At 53.1% G+C, this 21,278-nt stretch overlaps 1 protein-coding gene across 1 annotated transcript in view; it reads right to left on the reverse strand.

The window, feature by feature from the left end:
- Window positions 1-2,730, reverse strand: part of fuca2 (alpha-L-fucosidase 2) — a 35,424-nt gene extending 32,694 nt beyond the window's left edge. The window contains exons 1-2 of the mRNA XM_085979207.1: window positions 2,436-2,730; window positions 138-325 (exon numbers count right to left, since the gene is read on the reverse strand). Of these exons, the coding sequence (XP_085835333.1) occupies window positions 138-325; window positions 2,436-2,677 (430 nt within the window). The 5' untranslated portion in view covers window positions 2,678-2,730. The remainder of the gene's footprint in view (window positions 1-137; window positions 326-2,435) is intronic.
- Between the last annotated feature and the right edge of the window lie 18,548 nt (window positions 2,731-21,278).

Here is a 21,278-nt window from a genome sequence, read left to right on the forward strand (position 1 = left end):
CCATTCTCTAACCACTCACTCACTCCCTGCCATTCTCTAACCACTCACCCCCTCCCTGCCATTCTCTAACCGATCTGCTCCTCTAATTTGGTGCCACAGTAATGGAAGTAATGGCAGTGCTTTGAGGAGCCTGTTACCTTCATGGTGCTTGGAGGTCAGAACGACATACTTGGCTCCTGAGGCGCTCAGCAAGTCGGCCCACTGCGCTGCATCGAAGAAAGTAGCAGAGAACATCGGGGCAAAGTCTGCGTACGTAAATCCAGGAGGATAGTTTCTTTCCATAAACTCCATGTAGGGTTTCTGTCTCTGCTTCTGCCAATAGTACCTGAGGAAAGCCACAAATAAATCAGATCAAATGCCTTTAATCACGCCCGCGACTGTAATTAGCGCGGTGATTCCGCTTACGGTCTCTCCCAATTGTGCCAAGTTATTTTCCTATTCTTGACCTAGGATATCGCAGTCAGTCAAGGAGCAAGTCTCAGACCACACCGAATGACCACCAGCCAGCCCCAGGCCATGGCCAATGACCACCAGCCAGCCCCAGGCCATGGCAATGACCACCAGCCAGGCCTGGACAATGGCCAATGACCTCCAGCCAGCCCCAGTCCATGGCCAACGACCACCAGCCAGGCCTGGACAATGGCCAATGACCACCAGCCAGCCCCAGTCCATGGCCAATGACCACCAGCCAGGCCTGGACAATGGCCAACGACCACCAGCCAGCCCCAGTCCATGGCCAATGACCACCAGCCAGCCCCAGTCCATGGCCAATGACTACCAGCCAGCCCCAGTCCATGGCCAATGACCACCAGCCAGGCCTGGCCAATGGCCAATGACCACCAGCCAGGCCTGGACAATGGCCAACGACCACCAGCCAGCCCCAGTCCATGGCCAATGACCACCAGCCAGCCCCAGTCCATGGCCAATGACCACCAGCCAGCCCCAGTCCATGGCCAACAACCACCAGCCAGCCCCAGTCCATGGCCAATGACCACCAGCCAGCCCCAGTCCATGGCCAATGACTACCAGCCAGCCCCAGTCCATGGCCAATGACCACCAGCCAGGCCTGGCCAATGGCCAATGACCACCAGCCAGGCCTGGACAATGGCCAACGACCACCAGCCAGCCCCAGACCATGGCCAATGACCACCAGCCAGCCCTAGAACCACAGCAAAATGATGCTAAGCAGCCAATCAAAAGGCAGAATTCTCACAGACGGCAAACAAGGAAGAGAGTAAGCTCTTAAAAATCTAACTTTTTAAAATAGTTAGAGAGAGAAAAAGAAAGTTTGGGGCTCTCACATGGGGAAAAGGCAAACCTGAAATAAAGATGGACAAACTGTAAAAAAATTAAATAATTTTTTTAACTTTCTTAATAATTTAAATGTTTCATTAAAATGGACAAGTTTCACAATGGACAAAATTAAAATGAGTTTTCCAGGGCCATAACCTTTGTTTAGCAGTCAATACGCTGTTAAGACCACAGTTACAGCTAATCCCTTCGGGTCTCACTTTGAGCGGGGAATTTAGCAGCGTAATTACCGCAGAAGAGCCAAAATTTTCGTCAGTTTCCCTGACGCGAGTGATTTCACAGATTGCCGACTCGGTGGGGCGGGGGGAGAGTGAGGAAACACAGTGCAGCCCCAGCCTGTTTCGGGGCTGTCAATGACAGGCGCCTGCAGCACATCCCAAAGTTGCAGTCATAGAAACATAGAAGATAGGAGCAGGAGTAGGCCATTCGGCCCCTCGAGCCTGCTCCACCATTCAATGCGATCATGGCTGATCATCCAAATTCAGTGCCCTGTCCCTGCCTTCTCCCCATATCCCTTGATCCCTTTAACCTTAAGAAATATATCCAACTCCTTCTTGAATATATTTAATGAATTGGCCTCTACTGCCTTCTGTGGTAGAGAATTCCACAGGTTCACCACTCTCTGGGTGAAGAAATTCCTCCTCATCTCTGTCCTAAATGGCTTACCCCTTATCCTTAGACTGTGACCCCTGTCAATTTCAAAGGCGCAATGACAGTGCATGCTGCCAGCTCGCCGTCCTTCCGACTACAAATTGCAGGCCGTTACTGATAAATACAGGGAACTGGGAGCAAGTCGCGTGTTTATTAACCGATGATGCAGTCATTATCGCATTGCTGCTTGTGGGAGCTTGCTGTGCACAAATTGGCTGCCGCGTTTCCCACAACACAACAGTGACCACACTTCAAAAAGTACTTCATTGGCTGTAAAGCAATTTGAGATGTCCGGTGGTCCTGAAAGGCGCTATAAAAATGCAAGTCTTTCTTTTATTCTGCGTTTTACAGGGGTAAAGCCCCAGCAGGTTGGTTCAGCATCTATAACCCACCAAATTTACTGAGGTGGGGCAGGGGGGATTCTCTTAATAAATACCAATATGTGTCTTTGTTTCAAGGTGCTGGTAACTCACCAGAACCATTCGCTGCCAAAGCTGGGCACTGAGAAGACTCCCCAGTGAATGAAGATGCCAAACTTGGCTCGGTCGAACCAGGGGGGCAGGGGCCGCGAGTCGATGGAGTCCCAGGTGGGAGCTGCCTTTGACTGACCGCTGGGGCTGATTGACAGCAGGGCGCAGGTCAGGGCCAGGCAGTTGCAGCCCAGGGCGGCCGGCATCGCACAGATCACAAAGGGCTTTGCAGCAAAGGCAAACATTCGCACCAGGAAGAGGAAGGGAAAGGGGGAAGAGGAGGTCTGTGCATCCTGGCTGTAGTACACCGCCGCTGGGTCCTAAAGTCCACCAGGTTCAACACCTTCACTGAAGCGTATGCAAGCATGGGCCTTACACTAAACATCCATAAGACAAAGGTCTTCTTCCAACCTGCCCCCGCCACACAGTACTGCCCCCCGATTATCAAAATCCACGACAAGGCCTTGGACAACGTGGACCGCTTTCCATACCTCGGGAGCCTACTGTCAACAAGGGCAGACGTCAATGACGAAGTCCAACACCGCCTTCAGTGTGCCAGTGCAGCCTTCGGTCACCTGAGGAAGAGAGTGTTTGAAGACCAGGACCTCAAACCCGGCACTAAGCTCATGGTCTACAGGGCAATAGTGATACCTGCCCTGCTGTATGCCACAGGGACATGGATCATGTACAGCATGCACCTCAAATCACTGGAGAGGTGCCACCAATGCTGCCTCAGCAAGATCCTGCAAATCCATTGGCAGGATAGGCGCACCAACGTCAGTGTTCTTGCTCAGGCCAACATCCCCAGCATTGAAGCTTTGACCATGCTCGATCAGCTCCGATGGAATGGTCACATTGTCCGCATGCCCGATATGAGATTCCCGAAACAAGCAATCTACTCGGAGCTCCGACACGGCCAGAGAGCCCCAGGTGGGCAGAGGAAACGCTTCAAGGACACCCTCAAAGCCTCCTTGAAAAAATGTAACATCCCCACCGACACCTGGGAATTCCTGGCCCAAGACCGCACAAAGTGGAGGAGAAGCATCCGGGAAGGCGCCGAACACCTCGAGTCTCTTCGCCGGGAGCAAGCGGAAGCCAAGCGCAAACAGCGGAAGGAGCGCACGTCAACCCAAGCACCCCACCCACCTGCCCCTTCAACCACCGTCTGCCCCACCTGTGACAGAGACTGTAGGTCCCGCATTGGACTCATCAGTCACCTGAGAACTCATTTTTAATGTGGAAGCAAGTCATCCTCGGTTCCGAGGGACTGCCTAAGAGAAGAGACACCGCCGCTGGGTCCTAAAGTCCACCAGGTTGCTTTCAGTATCCTCTCCAACATTGAGTGTGAATGGGAGAAAATAGTTTAAGCAGCTGTACACCTCACTTTTTCATGTTGCTGGTGCCATACCAGTACTGAAGTTTAGCAACAGCTGTTCACTGATGTCTGGCAACTGTTTGAGGTTGAACCAGACCATTCTCAACCTTGACCCCGAGAGGAGCTTTCGACCACATATTCATGCAATCACCAAGACCGTCTATTTCCACCTCCGTAACATCGCCCGTCTCCGCCCCCGCCTCAGCTCATCTGCTGCCGAAACCCTCATCCCTGCCTCTGTTACCTCCAGACTCAACTATTCCAACGCTCTCCAGGCCGGCCTCCCGTCTTCCCACCCTCCGTAAACTTGAGCTCATCCAAAACTCGGCTGCCCCATGTCCTAACTCGCACCGAGTCCCGTTCGCCCATCACATGGGCGCTGCTACAAGAAGGATGTGTGGGGCGGGACGGGGCGGCTGTTTGGCTGTTGCTCTGGTGAACGTTTGCCTGCACTCAGTGAGCGTGTTGTCCAGGGTGACTCTCACCTCCCGGGATTTGCACAAGCCCAATCGGGCCCACTCCAAGAGTGAGAGCTCGGCCTCCCGCCGGGACAGAGACGTGACCACCTGGGCTCGGGTAAGTGTGAGGCGGCGAGTGACAGAGAGAGACAGAGACAATGTCACAGCAGCAATGGGTCAGATTGTAACAGAGCAAATGGAACCTTTCTATTATTAAAAGGAATGAAGTGAAATGGTTATGGTTTGTATCCAGTTTTTGGCTTCGCCCGTCCATCTCGTGCACAAACTTTACCAAACGTTACAATTCGACTTTTCCTTTTTTAACTTGTACAGCCGCGCTAATTAGCTGTTTATAATCGCATTATCAAATGAAAATATTGGCCCAGAAATTCGGGTCCCAACGCGTGAGTATGCACGGGGTATTCACATGTAGGCTCAACGAAAGTGCCAGTTTCGTGCATGCACTGCGCATGCGCGGGAAACCGGCACTTCCGTTCCCCTGAAAGAAGGGGTTCAGAAGTCGAATGTGTGCGCCGGAGAGGCAGCGCGTGCGCATCGAACTTACGGTTTTTTTGCAGGTTTTTCCAGGAGGGTAAGTCTCCAAGAGATACACTTTTAAAAAGCAGGCGCAAGGCCTGCTTTTGACAAGGTAAGTGGTGAATTAATTAAAATTAAAACATTTTTTCCACAGGTTTATTATTTTTAAATACTTTAAAGATAGGTAAGTTTATTTTTAGCCCTGTTAAAAAATGTAATTAATTATTTCAAAAATTTAAATTATTGTTAAAAATAGTTATTTCATGTCATTTATAGTTTACTAGCTGAAGTGCCCGGCGGTGCCGAGGCTTTTTCGAGGGCATGTTGTTGTTGGAAGAGAGAGAGAGAGCAACTGGGGGGAAGAGAGAGAGCGACTGGGGGGAAGAGAGAGAGCGACTGGGGGGAAGAGGGGCGGAAGAGGAGGGGGGAAGGGGAGGGGGGAAGGGGAGGGGGGAAGGGGAGGGGGGGAAGAGGAGGGGGGAAGGGAAGGGGGGAAGGGAAGGGGAGGGGGGGAAGAGGAGGGGGGAAGAGGGGGGGAAGGGGAGGGGAGGAGGAGGGGAGGGGAGGAGGGGGCAAGAGGGGGGGAAAGGGGGGGAAGGGGAGGGGGGGAGGGGAGGGGGGAGGGGAGGGGGAAGGGGGGGGAAGGGGGAGGGGAGGGGGGGAAGGGGGAGAGTCCCTGAGCCCCCCTGATCTCCGCCCCCCCCATCTCCCGAGCCCCGCCCCCCCGATCTCCCGAGCCCCGCCCCACCCGGATCTCCCGCCCCCCCCGATCTCCCAAGGCTCGCCCCCCCCCACCCCCCCCCCCGATCTCCCACGGCTCGCACCCCCCCCCCCCGATCTCCCGCCCCCCCCCCTCCGGATCTCCCGCCCCCCGCCCCCCCCCCCCCCCCCTGATCTCCCGCCCCCCGCCCCCCAACCAAGCACCCAACCCCGGAGGCCCGATCTCCCGAGCACCGGCCCCCCCGCCCCTCCCGAGCTGGCTTCAAGTCCGCCGATTGCGGCTGTGAGAGACGGCCGGCGGGCCCGGTTGCCGGGGTAACCCATCCCGCTCTCCAAGCCCCGCCCGAGATCCACACTCCCGAGAGCCCCGCCCGAGCCGAGCGGGGAACAGAGAGAGATGCCGCGTCTCAGCTGCTCCTGCTGCGCGCGCACCCTGGCCCTCGTGGCCCTCGTGGCTGACGCCGTTGCCCCGGGTAATGTGACACCGGGGGGGGGGGCGCCCGAGCTGAGCGGGAACAGAGAGAGACGCCGCGTCTCAGCTGCTCCTGCTGCGTGCGCACCCTGACCTCGTGACCCTCGTGGTTGATGCCGTTGCCCCGGGTAACGTGACACCGGGGGGGTGAGGAGCTTTGCAGAAGCCGTGGGACAATTACCTAGCTCGGGCCTGGCTGGGCAAGAAAGGCCCAGGCTTTGAGGCCTAACAAAAACGGGGAAAGGTAGGAAAAAGAATCTTCAGGTTAGGGAAAATATTTACAAATGTATGAAGTTTTTTTAAAAACAATTAATAAAAGCAATTTTATTTTGCTGGAAATGTATATTTGAAAAGAAAGACGCAGAAAGCAGGAAAAAGAATGGAAGCAAGATGGCGGCTACTCACCTCGGTTCAGAACGATAAGGCCCACCCACACACGCACCGATTGGTCGACCGTCAGGTCACCAAAGCGTAGGATTGGTCAATCGTCCCGTCACTCGACCGTAGGAGGGCCCGGCCGCATGCGCCAGCAACCCGGCGTACGATTGGTCGACCTCGAGGTCACTCTGTCGCTAATGAGCGGATAATGAGATGCTAATGAGCGGAATGTTGAAGGTTTTTTCGGATACCGCGGGCGCAATTTTTGTCTGGCCGAAACGTAAATACGCTTACCATCGTTTTGGAATTGTGAGCTTTCTTTCGACGTAACGCACGCGTAGGTACGCTCTGTAACTTTCGAGCGCATAGCCGGACAGACGCACACCCGAGGACAGACAGAAGGACAGACAGAAGGACAGACAGAAGGACAGGCAGATAGACAGACAGATCGATTCGTTTATATATATAGACTAGCTGGAGTGCCCGGCGGTGCCGAGGCTTTTTCGAGGGCATGTTGTTGTTGGAAGAGAGAGAGAGAGCGACTGGGGGGAAGAGAGAGAGCGACTGGGGGGAAGAGAGAGAGCGACTGGGGGGAAGAGAGCGACTGGGGGGAAGAGAGAGAGCGACTGGGGGGAAGAGGGGGGGAAGAGTGGGGGAAGGGATGGGGAAGAGGGGGGAAGGGGAGGGGGGAAGGGGGGAAGGGGAGGGGGAAGAGGGGGGAAGGGGAGGGGGGAGGGGATGGGGGGAAGGGGAGGAGGGGAGGGGGGGAAGGGGAGGGGAGGAAGGGGGGGAAGGGGAGGAGGTGGGAAGGGGAGGAGGGGGGAAGAAGGGGGAAGAGGGGGGGAAGGGGAGGGGGGAAGGGGATGGGAGGAGGGGGAAGAGGGGGGAAGGGGAGGGGGGAAGGGGAGGGGGGGAAGGGGAGGGGGAAGGGGAGGGGGGAAGGGGAGGAGGGGAGGGGGAGGGGGGAAGGGGAGGGTGTTACGTCTGTGAGTTGTTCAAGTAATTAATACTCAGACTTAATCAGTAACAATAAAACAGGTCTTTACTGGTTGGAGGTAGGGACTACACTGAATACAAGATTACTGCACAGTGCTTATATACCGGTGTGTTCACCCCCGGTATTACGTCTACAGCAGCCTGAGAAAGTAGTACATCTCTTAAGGTGGAACAGCTTAAGCTCTCTTAAGGTGGAACAGGTTACATACACAACACTCCTCCCTTCTTAGCTTTATAGTCATCCCCCCCATTTAACATAACGTAATAACATATATACATATATAACTTCATGTTTACGTAACATATCACAGATTCAGTCTCTGCGGAAAACAGTTTACAGATTCAATCTCTGTGGTGTAGTCGGTTCACGTTACTCATTCAATAGTCCTTTCATGGATTTAACAGCTTGAACTTCCGAACTGATTTGGCTCCGTTCGGAGGGACCACGTGTGTGATCTGGTAGAGGTGATAATGGTTCAGATGGGTCATCTTCTGTTTTTCCTTTTCCTTTCTGCTTCTTGGAGACTCTCTGGGCTCCATTGTCAGCTGCCACAGCTGCCAGCTGCATGCGCAGTTCCCTCCTTCTCTTCCTCCTGTTTCCGTCGTAGAGCCAGCTTCTCCCGATGTTCTGTAGACTTTTGGTGCTCCTCCATGATTTCTGCACTTTGGGAGTCGAAGTTACAAGCTGGGCAGGACAGGACATCGTAATATTCGGTGTCGTCCACCAGGTCATGGTAATATTCGGTGTCGTCCTGAGCTAGACAGTGAGAGGGTCGTCTATTTCCTCCATACCCAGCTGGACGTTAGCCAGCTCTTGTTCCAAATCCAGACATCTTTCCTGAAGAGACTTCTTCATGTGTACCTCTGCATCCAGCTTTTTCTGGCTTTCAGCAAGTCGTTTACTAATGACCTCATTTGAGATTTTACTACTTCAACTTCTTTTGGAGATTGATTGATCGGACTATTCAATCCCTCTACCGGAGCAGCTGTTTCAGCGGTCTGTTGTTCTACGTTGACGTGAGTCAGCGTACTTTTGGCATCCAAGGGCTGCTCTGTTGCAGTCATCTCAGTCTGTGTTGCCACCTCAGCTCTTCCAATAACCTTTGAGAGCTCCGAACCCCTTTCGTTTGAATATTGAAGTTCGTGTTCAAGTTTTTCCCATTTCAGAGTCCTGTCCTTCAGCATATGCAGGAGTTGGCTGACCGTTAACTCCTCTGACATCAGACGTTTTGTGTGCTCCTGCTCCATTTTCTCCATCAGTTGCTTCTGTTGCCTTTCAGATTCTCCCACTCTGTAACAAAGAACTTTTTTATTTCATTCATCTCTTGCTCAAAACGGCGAATCATTTGTTCTAATTGCTGTTGTAGTTTGAAATGGAGTTGAGTTCGAGCCCAGTGTCCCTCAAAAATGTGCATATCAGTAGACTTGACAGACTCAGAATTCTCTGTTAAACTATGTTGTTGTTGCTCAGTGGAATTCTGTGCTGAAACTTTGTCTTTTGCACATGGGTTGGTCTTACCATCATCAGTTCTAGAGTCTGGGCTGATTATCTGCACCGAGTTCTCACTCTTTATGGCTTTTAGCGAATGCCAGTCCATATTTATGTTTCTAAACCACTCCCGGCCTAGTAGTGGTGGACCTCCCTCCGGTAGCACATATAAGTCCATTATTTGACTTCCTTCGCCCTTGTTGGCCACTGCAACCTTTATTGTCCCGATGGGGTACACTCTCTGCCCCGTGTAGGTTGTCAATATAATCTCCGTATCCTGTAGGGGAATATGTTGGAATAACCTTCTGTAATCTTTCTTATTCATGACCGACAATGCCGATCCAGTGTCCAATTCCATTTTTACTTGGACTCCTTCTATCTGAAGAGTAACCCAAATTGTCTGGAGGGCTGCACCCTTACCAACGTTGAGTACCCTTAAGCTAGCCAGTTCAATACTGCTTAAGCCAGCCAGTTCATTACTGCTAGCGTCTGAATCGGACTCCTGTTCGGCCACCTTGTGTACTTTTGCGTATTTTCCTTGCGGTGACTTCTTGTTGCTGGTCTTCTTCCCTGACCTGCATACTCTAGCTATATGTCCAAGCCTACCACAAAGTTCTACATTCTTGGTTTTTAAACCAACACTGGTTCTGATCATGCGTTGTCTTTCCACAACGATAACATTTGCCAGAACTCACACCCAATTTGTGTGCACTGAGCTCCGGTGACCGTAGCTGCATTACTGCCGTGCCTCTCGCTGCGGCTTCGTGTGCTGCTGCCATAGTGACCACCTTCTCAAGCGTCAGCTCATTCTCCTCGAGCAGTCGCTTTTGTGTATCCTGTTTAAATAAACCACACACAAATTTGTCTCGTAGTGCATCTGTCAGTCCCGTTCCAAACTGGCAATATTTCGCTAATTTACGCAATTCCAGCAAATATTCAGCATTGCTTTCATGCTGTAGCTGCCTTCTGTCGTAAAATTTAAATCGTTCCGCTAGCATCAGCGGCGTGGGGTTTAGATGATCTTTCAGGACAGTAACAATCTCATCGAACGTCTTATCCGCCGGTTCATCTGGTGATAACAGGTGTTTCAATTGCCCGTATGTCTTCGCACCCATTAAATTTAATAATGTTAGTGCTTTATCAGCCTCACGAATTTTATTGGCCTTACAATAATTTTTAACTCGTTCAACATATATGGCCCAATCTTCGATGTCACTATCAAAGTTGCTAATATTCCTGTGTTTAGGCATTGTAGTACTTTATCAGATTTGCAATTTCTCAGATTTTTTTTTTTTTACTGCTATCCAAGATGGTGGCTTCCCGCTCTTGCCGTCGTCCTCCGCCCACAAAATGGTGGTTTTCCCGCGTTTGGCGGTCTTCACCCGTCCCCCGACGCCGTCTCCCTTCAGCCCCGAGTGCGGCCCTTATCTCCGCCACGATCGATGGCCCGTGCTTTTCACCGCGGCTCTCGCGCCTTCAGTGTCTGCCGACGCTGCGCCTTTCAGCCCGAGTGCGGCCCTTATCAGGGATTTCGATCGATGGCCCTTATACCTCCGACTTCCCCCAGCCCTGTCTTTGCAGCCAACGCTGCTTGGCTTACCCACCACCGAGGTTGAAAAAGAAGCTGCAGGATGTCTTCTGTCCTCCAGTTTTCAGTCGCTGATGGAGGCTTCAGGGTCCTAATGCCTGTCGCTTCCAGTGGGGTGGTGAGATTTGAAACCTCTCTTCAACGTCCTGTCTGTGGACGAAGCCGCCGTGGAATAACTGCCGCAGGGTAAGAACCTGACTCGTCGCCAGTGTTACGTCTGTGAGTTGTTCAAGTAATTAATACTCAGACTTAATCAGTAACAATAAAACAGGTCTTTACTGGTTGGAGGTAGGGACTACACTGAATACAAGATTACTGCACAGTGCTTATATACCGGTGTGTTCACCCCCGGTATTACGTCTACAGCAGCCTGAGAAAGTAGTACATCTCTTAAGGTGGAACAGGCTTAAGCTCTCTTAAGGTGGAACAGGTTACATACACAACAGAGGGGAGGGGGGGAAGGGGAGGGGAGGGGGGAAGGGGAGGGGGGAGGGGGGGGAAGGGGAGGGGGGAAGGGGAGCGGGGGAGGGGGACGGGGGAGGGGGAGGGGAGGGGAGGGGGGAAGGGGGAGGGGGGGAAGGGGGAGAGTCCCCGAGCCCCCTGATCTCCGCCCCCCCCATCACCCGAGCCCCGCCCCCCCCGATCTCTGCCCCCCCCGCTCTCCCGAGCCCCGCCCTCTCCCAAGCCCCGCCCCCGATCTCCCGAGCCCCCCCCCCCGGATCTCCGGAGCCCCGCCCCCCCGATCTCCCAAGGCTCGCCCCCCCCGAACTCCCCCCCCTGAACTCCCGAGGTTGGCCCCCCCCCCGATCTCCCGAGGCTCGCCCCCCCCCGATCTCCCGAGGCTCGCCCCCCCCCCCACAACCCCCCAACCAAGCACCGAACTCCGGAGGCCCGATCTCCCGTGCACCGGCCCCCCGCCCTCTGATATACCTATCAATTCGTCCAATAAAAAGCGACGAGTTAGGAACGTAACTAAAGGTTTTTATTGACTAAATGACAGAGCCCACCCTCGTGGGTGATCGGGTCCAACAAGGAGGAATACCAGCCAGTCGACTACCTTTATACCTGGGCAGGTAGGTGGAGCCATGGGCGGAGTCGGAGGTGGTCAGCCCAGGCATAACAGCGCGACAAGAGGCGACCTCGTATAGTGATACAACAGTGAGAACAGTTCACTCGAAATGGAGAGCGAAGAAATTGACTCAGAGACTAAGGTCCTGAATTTAAACAAGGGGAATTATGATGCCATGAGACGGGAACTGAGTAGGTCTGATTGGACAACGTTCCTGGGAGGACTGGAGGTAGATAAACAATGGCAAACATTTAAAGATAGAATGACAAAATTGCAAAAATTGTTTATACCAATCTGGCATAAAAGGAAATCTAAAAAGGTGACTCAACCGTGGATAACAGGGGAAATTAGAGACAGCATAAAATCCAAAGATAGGGCGTATAAAATAGCCAAAAAAAGCGCCAGAGCGGAAGATTGGGAACAGTTTAAGATAGAGCAAAGGAGGGCAAAGGGCATGATCAAGAGGGGCAAAATAGCTTACGAAAACAAGCTGGCGGAAAATATAAAAACTAACTCCAAAAGCTTTTATAAATATATCAAAAGGAAAAGACTGGTGAAAACCAAAGTTGGTCCATTGCAGTCAGATACGGGGGAATATATAATGGGAAATAAGGAAATGGCAGATCAACTAAATGCATACTTTGGGTCAGTCTTTACGAAGGAAGACACAAAAAACCTCCCTGGGATATCGGGAAAAATAGGGACATTGGCAAAGGAGGAACTGACGCAAATCAATATCTCTAAGGATATGGTGTTAAGGAAGCTAAAGGGATTGAAGGTGGACAAATCCCCAGGGCCTGATAACATGCATCCTAGGGTACTGAAGGAGGTGGCCCTAGAGATAGCGGATGCACTAAGGATGATTTTTCAGAATTCATTAGACTCGGGAACAGTGCCGATGGATTGGAGGGTAGCTAACGTTACCCCACTATTCAAAAAGGGGGGTAGGGAAAAAGCAGGTAATTACAGACCTGTAAGCCTTACATCAGTTGTGGGCAAAATGCTGGAGTCCATCATTAAGGATGAAATAGCGGAGCACTTAGCAAATGGGGACAGGATAGGACAGAGTCAACATGGATTTACAAAGGGTAAATCGTGCTTGACTAATCTATTGGAATTTTTTGAGGGAGTAACTGGTAGAATAGATGGGGGAGAGCCAGTAGATGTGGTGTACCTGGACTTCCAAAAGGCCTTCGATAAGGTCCCACATAAAAGATTAGCATGGAAAATTGAGGCTCATGGGATAAAGGGGAAAGTTTTGGCGTGGATAGGGAACTGGCTGTCAGATAGAAAACAGAGAGTTGGAATAAACGGCTCATTTTCTGAATGGCAGGCAGTAACAAGTGGGGTACCACAGGGATCTGTCCTGGGCCCCCAGCTGTTCACAATTTACATTAATGACCTGGATCAGGGAGTCGGATGCAGCATTTCCAAATTTGCAGACGACACTAAACTAGGAGGGGGGGTGGGCTCAGAGGAAGAGACCAGGAAGCTCCAGAGCGATTTGGACAGACTGGGCGATTGGGCGGATAAATGGCAGATGCACTATAATGTGGACAAGTGCGAAGTTATCCACCTTGGGTGCAGGAACGGGAGGGCAAATTATTATTTAAATGGCAATAGATTGGGAGAGGGGGAAGTACAGAGAGACCTGGGTGTTCTTGTACACCAGTCACTGAAGGCGAGCATGCAGGTGCAACAGGCGGTCAAGAAGGCAAACGGTATGCTGGCCTTCATAGCAAAAGGGTTAGAATACAGGAACAGGGATACCTTGCTGCAGCTGTACAGGGCACTGGTGAGACCACACCTCGAGTACTGTGTACAGTTTTGGTCGCCTCATCTGAGGAAGGATGTTCTTGCCATGGAGGGGGTGCAGCGGCGATTCACCAGGCTGATACCAGGAATGGCGGGAATGACCTATGAGGAGAGACTATGTAGTTTAGGGATGTACACACTGGAGTTTAGAAGATTGAGAGGGGACCTCATAGAAGTGTATAAAATTCTGACAGGTCTAGACAGACTGGATGCAGAAGGAATGTTTCCCTTGGCGGGTGAGAACAGAACTAGAGGACATAATTTAAGGATAAGGGCTAAACCATTTAGGACAGAGATGAGGGGGAATTTCTTCACTCAGAGAGTGGTGAACCTGTGGAACTCATTGCCACAGAGGGCAGTGTACGCCAGCTCATTAAATATATTTAAGAGGGAATTAGATATATTTCTACGGGCAAAAGGGGTTAAGGGTTACGGAGAGAAGGCGGGGACGGGATACTGAATTAAAGGATCAGCCATGATCTCATCGAATGGCGGAGCAGGCACGAAGGGCCGAATGGCCTACTCCTGCTCCTATCTTCTATGTATCTATGTATCTATAACAATACAACAGTGATAACTATAGTGTAACGATAGTGAACGATAAAAGTGGTTTACCACATTCACCCCTTGTTTAGATTTGAGTCCGGCGGGGTGAAGTGTACTACCAGTTCTGGTATGTCAGTCTGTCCGGAGGCCTCGTAAGCCTCTCCAATCGTCGCAGCGGCGGTGCTGCATTATCCGGTGTTAATGCTGGTGTCTGCGTGGTCGGCGAAGGCTCGTGGGGTTCCAGCATGCCGTCTACCTGGGCTGGAATTGGGGGGGTGGTGTGGGGGGGGGTAAGGTGGTGTCTCCGGAGTGCCCGAGGGTGCTAGGTCTCGTAAGGAGACAGTGTCCTCCCGCCCGTCTGGGTAAGCCACGTAGGCGTACTGGGGGTTGGCGTGCAGGAGGTTCACCCTCTCGACCAGGGGGTCCGCTTTATGGGCCCTCACGTGCTTTCGCAGCAAGACGGGCCCCGGAGAGGTCAGCCAGGTTGGTAGAGTGGTTCCCGTAGTCGACTTCCTGGGGAAAACAAACATTCGTTCATGGGGGGTGGCGTTAACGGCAGTGCAACGTAGTGACCGGATGGAGTGCAGCGCTGTCGGGAGGACTTCCTGCCAGCGGGAGGTTGGGAGGCCCTTAGACTTTAAGGCTAAGAGGACGGCCTTCCATACCGTCGCGTTCTCTCTTTCCACCTGGCCGTTCCCTCGGGGGTTGTAGCTGGTGGTCCTACTTGCTGCAATACCTCTCGCTAGTAGGAACTGACGGAGTTCCTCGCTCATGAAGGAGGAGCCCCGGTCACTATGTATATAGTTCGGGAACCCGAACAAGGCGAAGAGGTCGTTCAGGCACTTGATGACCGTGGTACTGGTCGTGTCTGGGCAGGGGAAGGCAAAAGGGAAACGGGAGTACTCATCAACGATGTTGAGGAAGTACACATTGCGGTCAGATGATGGTAGAGGCCCCTTAAAGTCGATGCTCAGGCGCTCGAAGGGGCGGGTGGCCTTGATCAGGCTTGCTCTGTCCGGCCTATAGAAGTGCGGTTTGCACTCGGCGCAGGTCTGGCAGTTCCTGGTCATGGTCCTGACCTCCTCGATGGAGTAGGTCAGGTTGCGGGCCTTAATGAAATGGTAAAGTCTGGTGACCCCGGGGTGGCAGAGGTCGTTGTGGAGGGTCTGAAGTCTATCAATATGCGCGCTGGCGCATGTAATTCGTGAAAGAGCATCAGGGGGTTCGTTCAGCTTACCTGGCCGGTACAAGATATCATAATCGTAGGTGGATAGCTCGATTCTCCACCTCAAGATCTTGTCATTCTTGATTTTGCCCCTCAGCTTGTTATTAAACATGAAAGCAACCGAACGTTGGTCAGTGAGGAGGGTAAATCGTTTGCCTGCCAGGTAATGCCTCCAGCGCCGTACCGCCTCCACAATTGCCTGGGCTTCCTTCTCGACCGACGAGTGTCGGATCTCGGGGCCCTGTAGGGTCCTTGAGAAGAAGGCCACCGGCCTCCCCTCCTGGTTAAGGGTAGCGGCTAGGGCGAAGTCGGATGCATCGCTCTCCACTTGGAAGGGGATGGACTCATCCACTGCGTGCATTGTGGCCTTGGCTATGTCTCCCTTGATGAGGGAGAAGGCCACGCACGCTTCCTCCGTGAGGGGGAAGGATGTGGACTTCATGAGGGGTCTGGCTTTGTCCGCACAATTGGGCACCCATTGGGCATAGTAGGCGAAGAGCCCCAGGGCTCTCTTAAATGCCTTAGGGCAGTGGGGGAGGGGTAGCTCCATGAGGGGGCGCATTCTTTCGGGGTCAGGGCCGATGAGTCCGTTCTCTACTACACAGCCAAGGATGGCAAGGCGCGAGGTGTTAAACACACATTTCTCCTTATTGTAGGTGAGGTTCAGCCGTTGGGCCGTACGGAGGAATTTCTCCAGATTCACGTCATGGTCCTGCCGGTCGCGGCCGCAGATGGTGACGTTATCTAGATAGGGGAATGTGGCCTGCAGTCCGTTCTGGTCAACCATCCGGTCCATCTCCCTTTGGAAGACCGAGACCCCGTTGGTGACACCGAAGGGGACCCTAAGGAAGTGGTATAGGCGCCCATTCGCCTCGAAGGCGGTGTACTGGCGGTCCTCGGGGTGGATAGGGAGTTGGTGGTAGGCCGACTTAAGGTCGATGGTCGAGAATACGCGGTATTGTGCAATCTGATTGACCATGTCAGATATGCGGGGAAGGGGGTATGCGTCCAGCTGGGTGTATCTGTTTATGGTCTGGCTGTAGTCGATGACCAGGCGATTTTTATCGCCGGTCTTAACGACCACGACCTGGGCACGCCAGGGGCTGTTGCTCCCCTCGATAATGCCCTCTTTCAGGAGGCGCCGCACCTCAGAGCTAATGAAGGCTCTGTCCCCAGCGCTGTACCGCCTGCTCTTGGTAGCGACGGGTTTGCAGTCGGGGGTGAGGTTAGCGAACAGGGAAGGTGGCGGCACCTTGAGGGTGGATAGGCTGCAGGTGTTACGCGGTGGGCGGTTTAACATTCGCTGGTTGTCGACTGTGAGTGGGGGGAGGGGTCCACCGTATGCTAGGGTTACACTTTGGAGGTGGGATTGGAAGTCCAGCCCTAGTAGGACGGCAGCGCAGAGCTGGGGGAGGATGAGGAGTTTAAAATTTTTATACTCCGTACCCTTAACCGACAAGGTCACAACACAGTAGCCGCTAATGTCCGTGGCGTGGGACCTCGATGCCATCGAGATTCGGTTGTGCGTTGGCAGGACAGGGAGGGAGTAGTGGCTCACCGTGTCTGGGTGGATGAAGCTCTCCGTGCTTCCGCTGTCGAACAGGCAGGTCGTGGCGTGGCCGTTTACTTTGATGTCCATCATTGACTTGGACAGGTGGTGTGGGCGGGCTTGATCCAGAGTGACGGAGGCTAGTGTGTAGGTAAGCGAGTCGTTGTCGTCTGCGGGCGAGGCGGTCGTCGGGTCCGGAGGCCCGGTGGCAGTCGGGCGTGGTGGGTAAAATGGCGTCTCCCACGAGGTAGGACAAAATGGCGGAGAAGATGGCTGCTCCCATAACTCACATGAGGCACTATTGGGGTCGGTTGCCTTGATCAAAGATGGCCGCCCCATGACTCACGTGTGGGGATGCTGGCCTCAGTTGCCTTGAAAGAAGATGGCCGCCCCCACAGTTCGCATGAGGCACTGCTGGCCTCTGAAGATCCGCTCCTGCAGGCCTTAGAGAAGTGGCCTTTCTTCCTGCAGGTTGAGCAGGTAGAGTTCCTGGCTGGGCAGCGCGACCTCGGGTGCTTCTCCTGGCCGCAAAAGAAGCAGCCGGCGGCCCGATCGCGGGTGCCCGATGTCGGAGCCGGTACCGGGGGTGGCGGTCCCGGTCGGGTCCGGGACGCCGACGCTGAGGTAGGTCCCGGGGGCGGCGCTGCGAAGGGTATTGCGGTAGGGGTCGGGCCCGAGTCCCAGGGTCGCGAGCAGTACCTGGAAAATGCCTCCTGGTCCTGATGGGCCACCTCTAGGGAGAGAGCGAGGGCTTCAGCTTTGTCCAGGTCGAGGTCTTTAGCTTCAAGCAGTCTTTGCCGTGAGTGGTCGGACCGTAGGCCTTTCACAAAGGCATCGCGGATATTATCTTCCGTATTTTCAACAGCCGTCACCGCTTTAAAGTCACAGTTCCTGCCGAGTGCTCTTAGCGCCCGTAAAAATTCAGCTACAGACTCTCCTGGCTGTTGCGGGCGGGATCTTAGGAGGTGCCTGGTGTACATGTAATTTACCGGGCTCCGGTACTGCTGTTTCAGTAGGTTGATAGCGGCCTCGTATGTAGTCGTGTCCTGGATGAGTGCGTATACTCTCGGGCTCGCTTGGGCGTTCAGAACTCTTAGTTTGGATCTCTGAGGGACGCCGGATTCTTCCAGGTAGGATTTGAAGCAGCCCAGCCAGTGTTTGAAGTCGAGGGCTGAGTTTGCTGCCTGTGGGTTTAGATCCAGGTACGGTGGTTTGAGGGCTTGCAGCCAAGCCGGCTGGTGTGGCTGGTGTAGCCCGGTGTCTGAAAGCTGCTGTGGCTGTGCTTCTGGGAGGGCTTCTGGCTGGCCAGTAGTAGACATCTTTAAAATTTAGTCAATAAAATTGATATACCTATCAATTCGTCCAATAAAAAGCGACGAGTTAGGAACGTAACTAAAGGTTTTTATTGACTAAATAACAGAGCCCACCCTCGTGGGTGATCGGGTCCAACAAGGAGGAATACCAGCCAGTCGACTACCTTTATACCTGGGCAGGTAGGTGGAGCCATGGGCGGAGTCGGAGGTGGTCAGCCCAGGTATAACAGCGCGACAAGAGGCGACCTCGTATAGTGATACAACAGTGAGAACAGTGATAACAATACAACAGTGATAACTATAGTGTAACGATAGTGAACGATAAAAGTGGTTTACCACACCCTCCCGCTCTCCGGCCCCCCGCCCTCCCGCTCTCCGGCCCCCCGCCCTCCCGAGCTGGCTTCAAAACCGGCGATTGCGGCTGTGAGAGACGGCCGGCGGGCCCGGTTGCCGGGGTAACCCTTCCCGGTCACCAAGCCCCGCCCGAGCCCCGCCCCCCCCGCCCGAGCCGAGCGGGGAACAGAGAGAGACGCCGCGCCCCACCCTCCCGAGCTGGCTTCAAGCCCGCCGATTGCGGCTGTGAGAGACGGCCGGCGGGCCCGGTTGCCGGGGTAACCCTTCCCGCTCTCCAAGCCCCGCCCGAGATCCACAGTCCCGAGAGCCCCGCCCCCCCCGCCCGAGCCGAGCGGGGAACAGAGAGAGACGCCGCGTCTCAGCTGCTCCTGCTGCGCGCGCACCCTGACCCTCGTGGCCCTCGTGGCTGACGCCGTTGCCCTGGGTAACGTGACACTGGGGGTGGAGGGGGGGGCCGCCCGAGCCGAGCGGGGAACAGAGAGAGACGCCGTGTCTCAGCTGCTCCTGCTGCGCGCGCACCCTGACCCTCGTGACCCTCGTGGCTGATGCCGTTGCCCCGGGTAACGTGACACCGGGGGGTGAGGAGCTTTGCAGAAGCCATGGGACAATTACCTAGCTCGGGCCTGGCTGGGCAAGAAAGGCCCAGGCTTTGAGGCCTAACAAAAACAGGGAAAGGTAGGAAAAAGAATCTTCAGGTTAGAGAAAATATTTACAAATGAATGAAGTTTTTTTTAAAACAATTTAATAAAAGCAATTTTATTTTGCTGGAAATGTATATTTGAAAAGAAAGGCGCAGAAAGCAGGAAAAAGAATGGAAGCAAGATGGCGGCTACTCACCTCGGTTCAGAACGATAAGGCCCGCCCACACACGCACCGATTGGTCGACTGTCAGGTCACCAAAGCGTAGGATTGGTCAATCGTCCCGTCACTCGACCGTAGGAGGGCCCGGCCACACGCACCAACAACCCGGCGTACGATTGGTCGACCTCGAGGTCACTCTGTCGCTAATGAGCAGATAATGAGATGCTAATGAGCGGAATGTTGAAGGTTTTTCGGATACCGCGGGCGCAATTTTTGTCCGGCCGAAACGTAAATACGCTTACCATCGTTTTGGAACGGTGAGCTTTCTTTCGACGTAACGCACGCGTAGGTACGCCCTGTAACTTTCGAGCGCATAGCCGGACAGACGCACACCCGAGGACAGACAGAAGGACAGACAGAAGGACAGACAGATAGACAGACAGATCGATTCGTTTATATATATAGATTTTTAAAATGTGATGTTTTTTAACAAAATTATTTAAGGTTTTAGTGATGTTTTGGGGTTTATACTATTTATAGGTTTGACAGCTCTTCCTGTCAAACTTATGATTGAAGCATTCCCTGCTACCATTGGCTGCCCATGGCCCACGTGATCCCAGGGGACGCATCGAACTAACTGCACCCCTGGGATACGCAAGCACTGCGCGCCGGCAGTTAGAGGAGACCCAGGATCGGAATCCCACGCGGGCCCACAGCTCAACGGCCGGCGCGCTAGGTAAGTGCAGGTCGGGGGCTTGCACCCGCGGGAAGCCCCCGACCCGAATTTCTGGGCCATTAACTCATTCAAATGTACGCTAACAGCCGCTTTTACTATTTATAACTGAGCGGAGGGGGTGGGAGTGGAGATGTGCTGTTTATAGCCTAAAACTGGGGCTCGGGTGTCCCGCCTCTTCGGTTCTGCAACTTGCCTCTTTTATTTAATCGAATTGGTCTCTGCCCTTTCTCAGTTCTGTGGAGGTTTTTTGGAACCGTGAACACTTGCTGCTTTTCAACGTCATCTGCTGTCTGCGAGCGCCTTTTGAGGTGTTTTCTGAGACCCGGTAAGACACTATTTAAATGTAAATCTCAAGGTGGGAGGCTTGCAGTTTTCATAAAACTCGATTTTCAACATTTGCGATTTTTTTTCATTTCTTATTTTTCATTATCTACTTAAATGGATATTTATTAAAAGAAATACTGCCCATGCTGTATTCTGCAATAAACAACGTCTTGGATTTACAGAGCACCTTTTTAAAGTAGAAAAATGTCCCAAAGTGCTTCACGGAGGTTTAATCGGATAATAGTGGATGTGGAGTCAAAGAAGGAGATATTAGGAGGGGCGACTAAAAGCTTGGTCAAAGAGCTGGGCTTTCAGTAGGGTCTACTAATATGCAGTCTCCAGAGAATACAACCGCTGCACCAGCAAAGACACGATCCAGGCCGACTTGAACAACCGACCACCAACCCGTCTCAAATCCAGAAGGCCGTTTTGGACCGTCGCCGAAGCCCTTCAGCGATCTCCCCTCAGCCTTGATGACCAAAGGTGAAATGCTTGGAGGAACTGCGACATACGGAATGGATTCCTTATAGAGGACCCCACAGTACAAGCTGAAGGATCAAACCTTCCTCGCAAACAGTGGACAACCATCAACCACCTCAGAACCGGTCATGGTCGATGCTGCCACCTTCTCCATAGGTGGAAGATTAAAGCATCCCCATCATGTGACTGTGGAGCTCCTAATCAGACCCTGGAGCACATCATTGAGCATTGCCCTCAGAGGAAATTCGCAGGCAGCCTACAAGATAGCCACAATGTTATACCGGAAGCTTTGGCCTGGATATCTGAATTAGATAGTGACATCTGATTTGATTTGCTACTACCATACGAAAGAAGAAAAAAAAGTAGGATCTTGAAAGAGGAGAGAGAGACAGAGAGATTTAGGGAGGGAATTCAAGAGCTTGGGGCCTAGACAGCTGACGGCACGGCCGCCAATGGCAGGGTGAATGAAGTGGGGGACGCTCAAGAGTCCAGAGTTGGAGGAACGCATAATTCTTGGAGGGTTTTGGGCTGGAGCAGGTTACACATGTAGAGAGTGGGTGAGGCCATGGAGGGATTTAAAATAAAGACAGAAAAGGCTGGAAATGTTTTATAGTTGTTCTT

This window comes from Somniosus microcephalus, chromosome 3, assembly GCF_052327205.1.
Source record: "Somniosus microcephalus isolate GS21.2 chromosome 3, FLI_Smic_1.0, whole genome shotgun sequence".
Taxonomy (NCBI): Eukaryota; Metazoa; Chordata; class Chondrichthyes; order Squaliformes; family Somniosidae; genus Somniosus; species Somniosus microcephalus.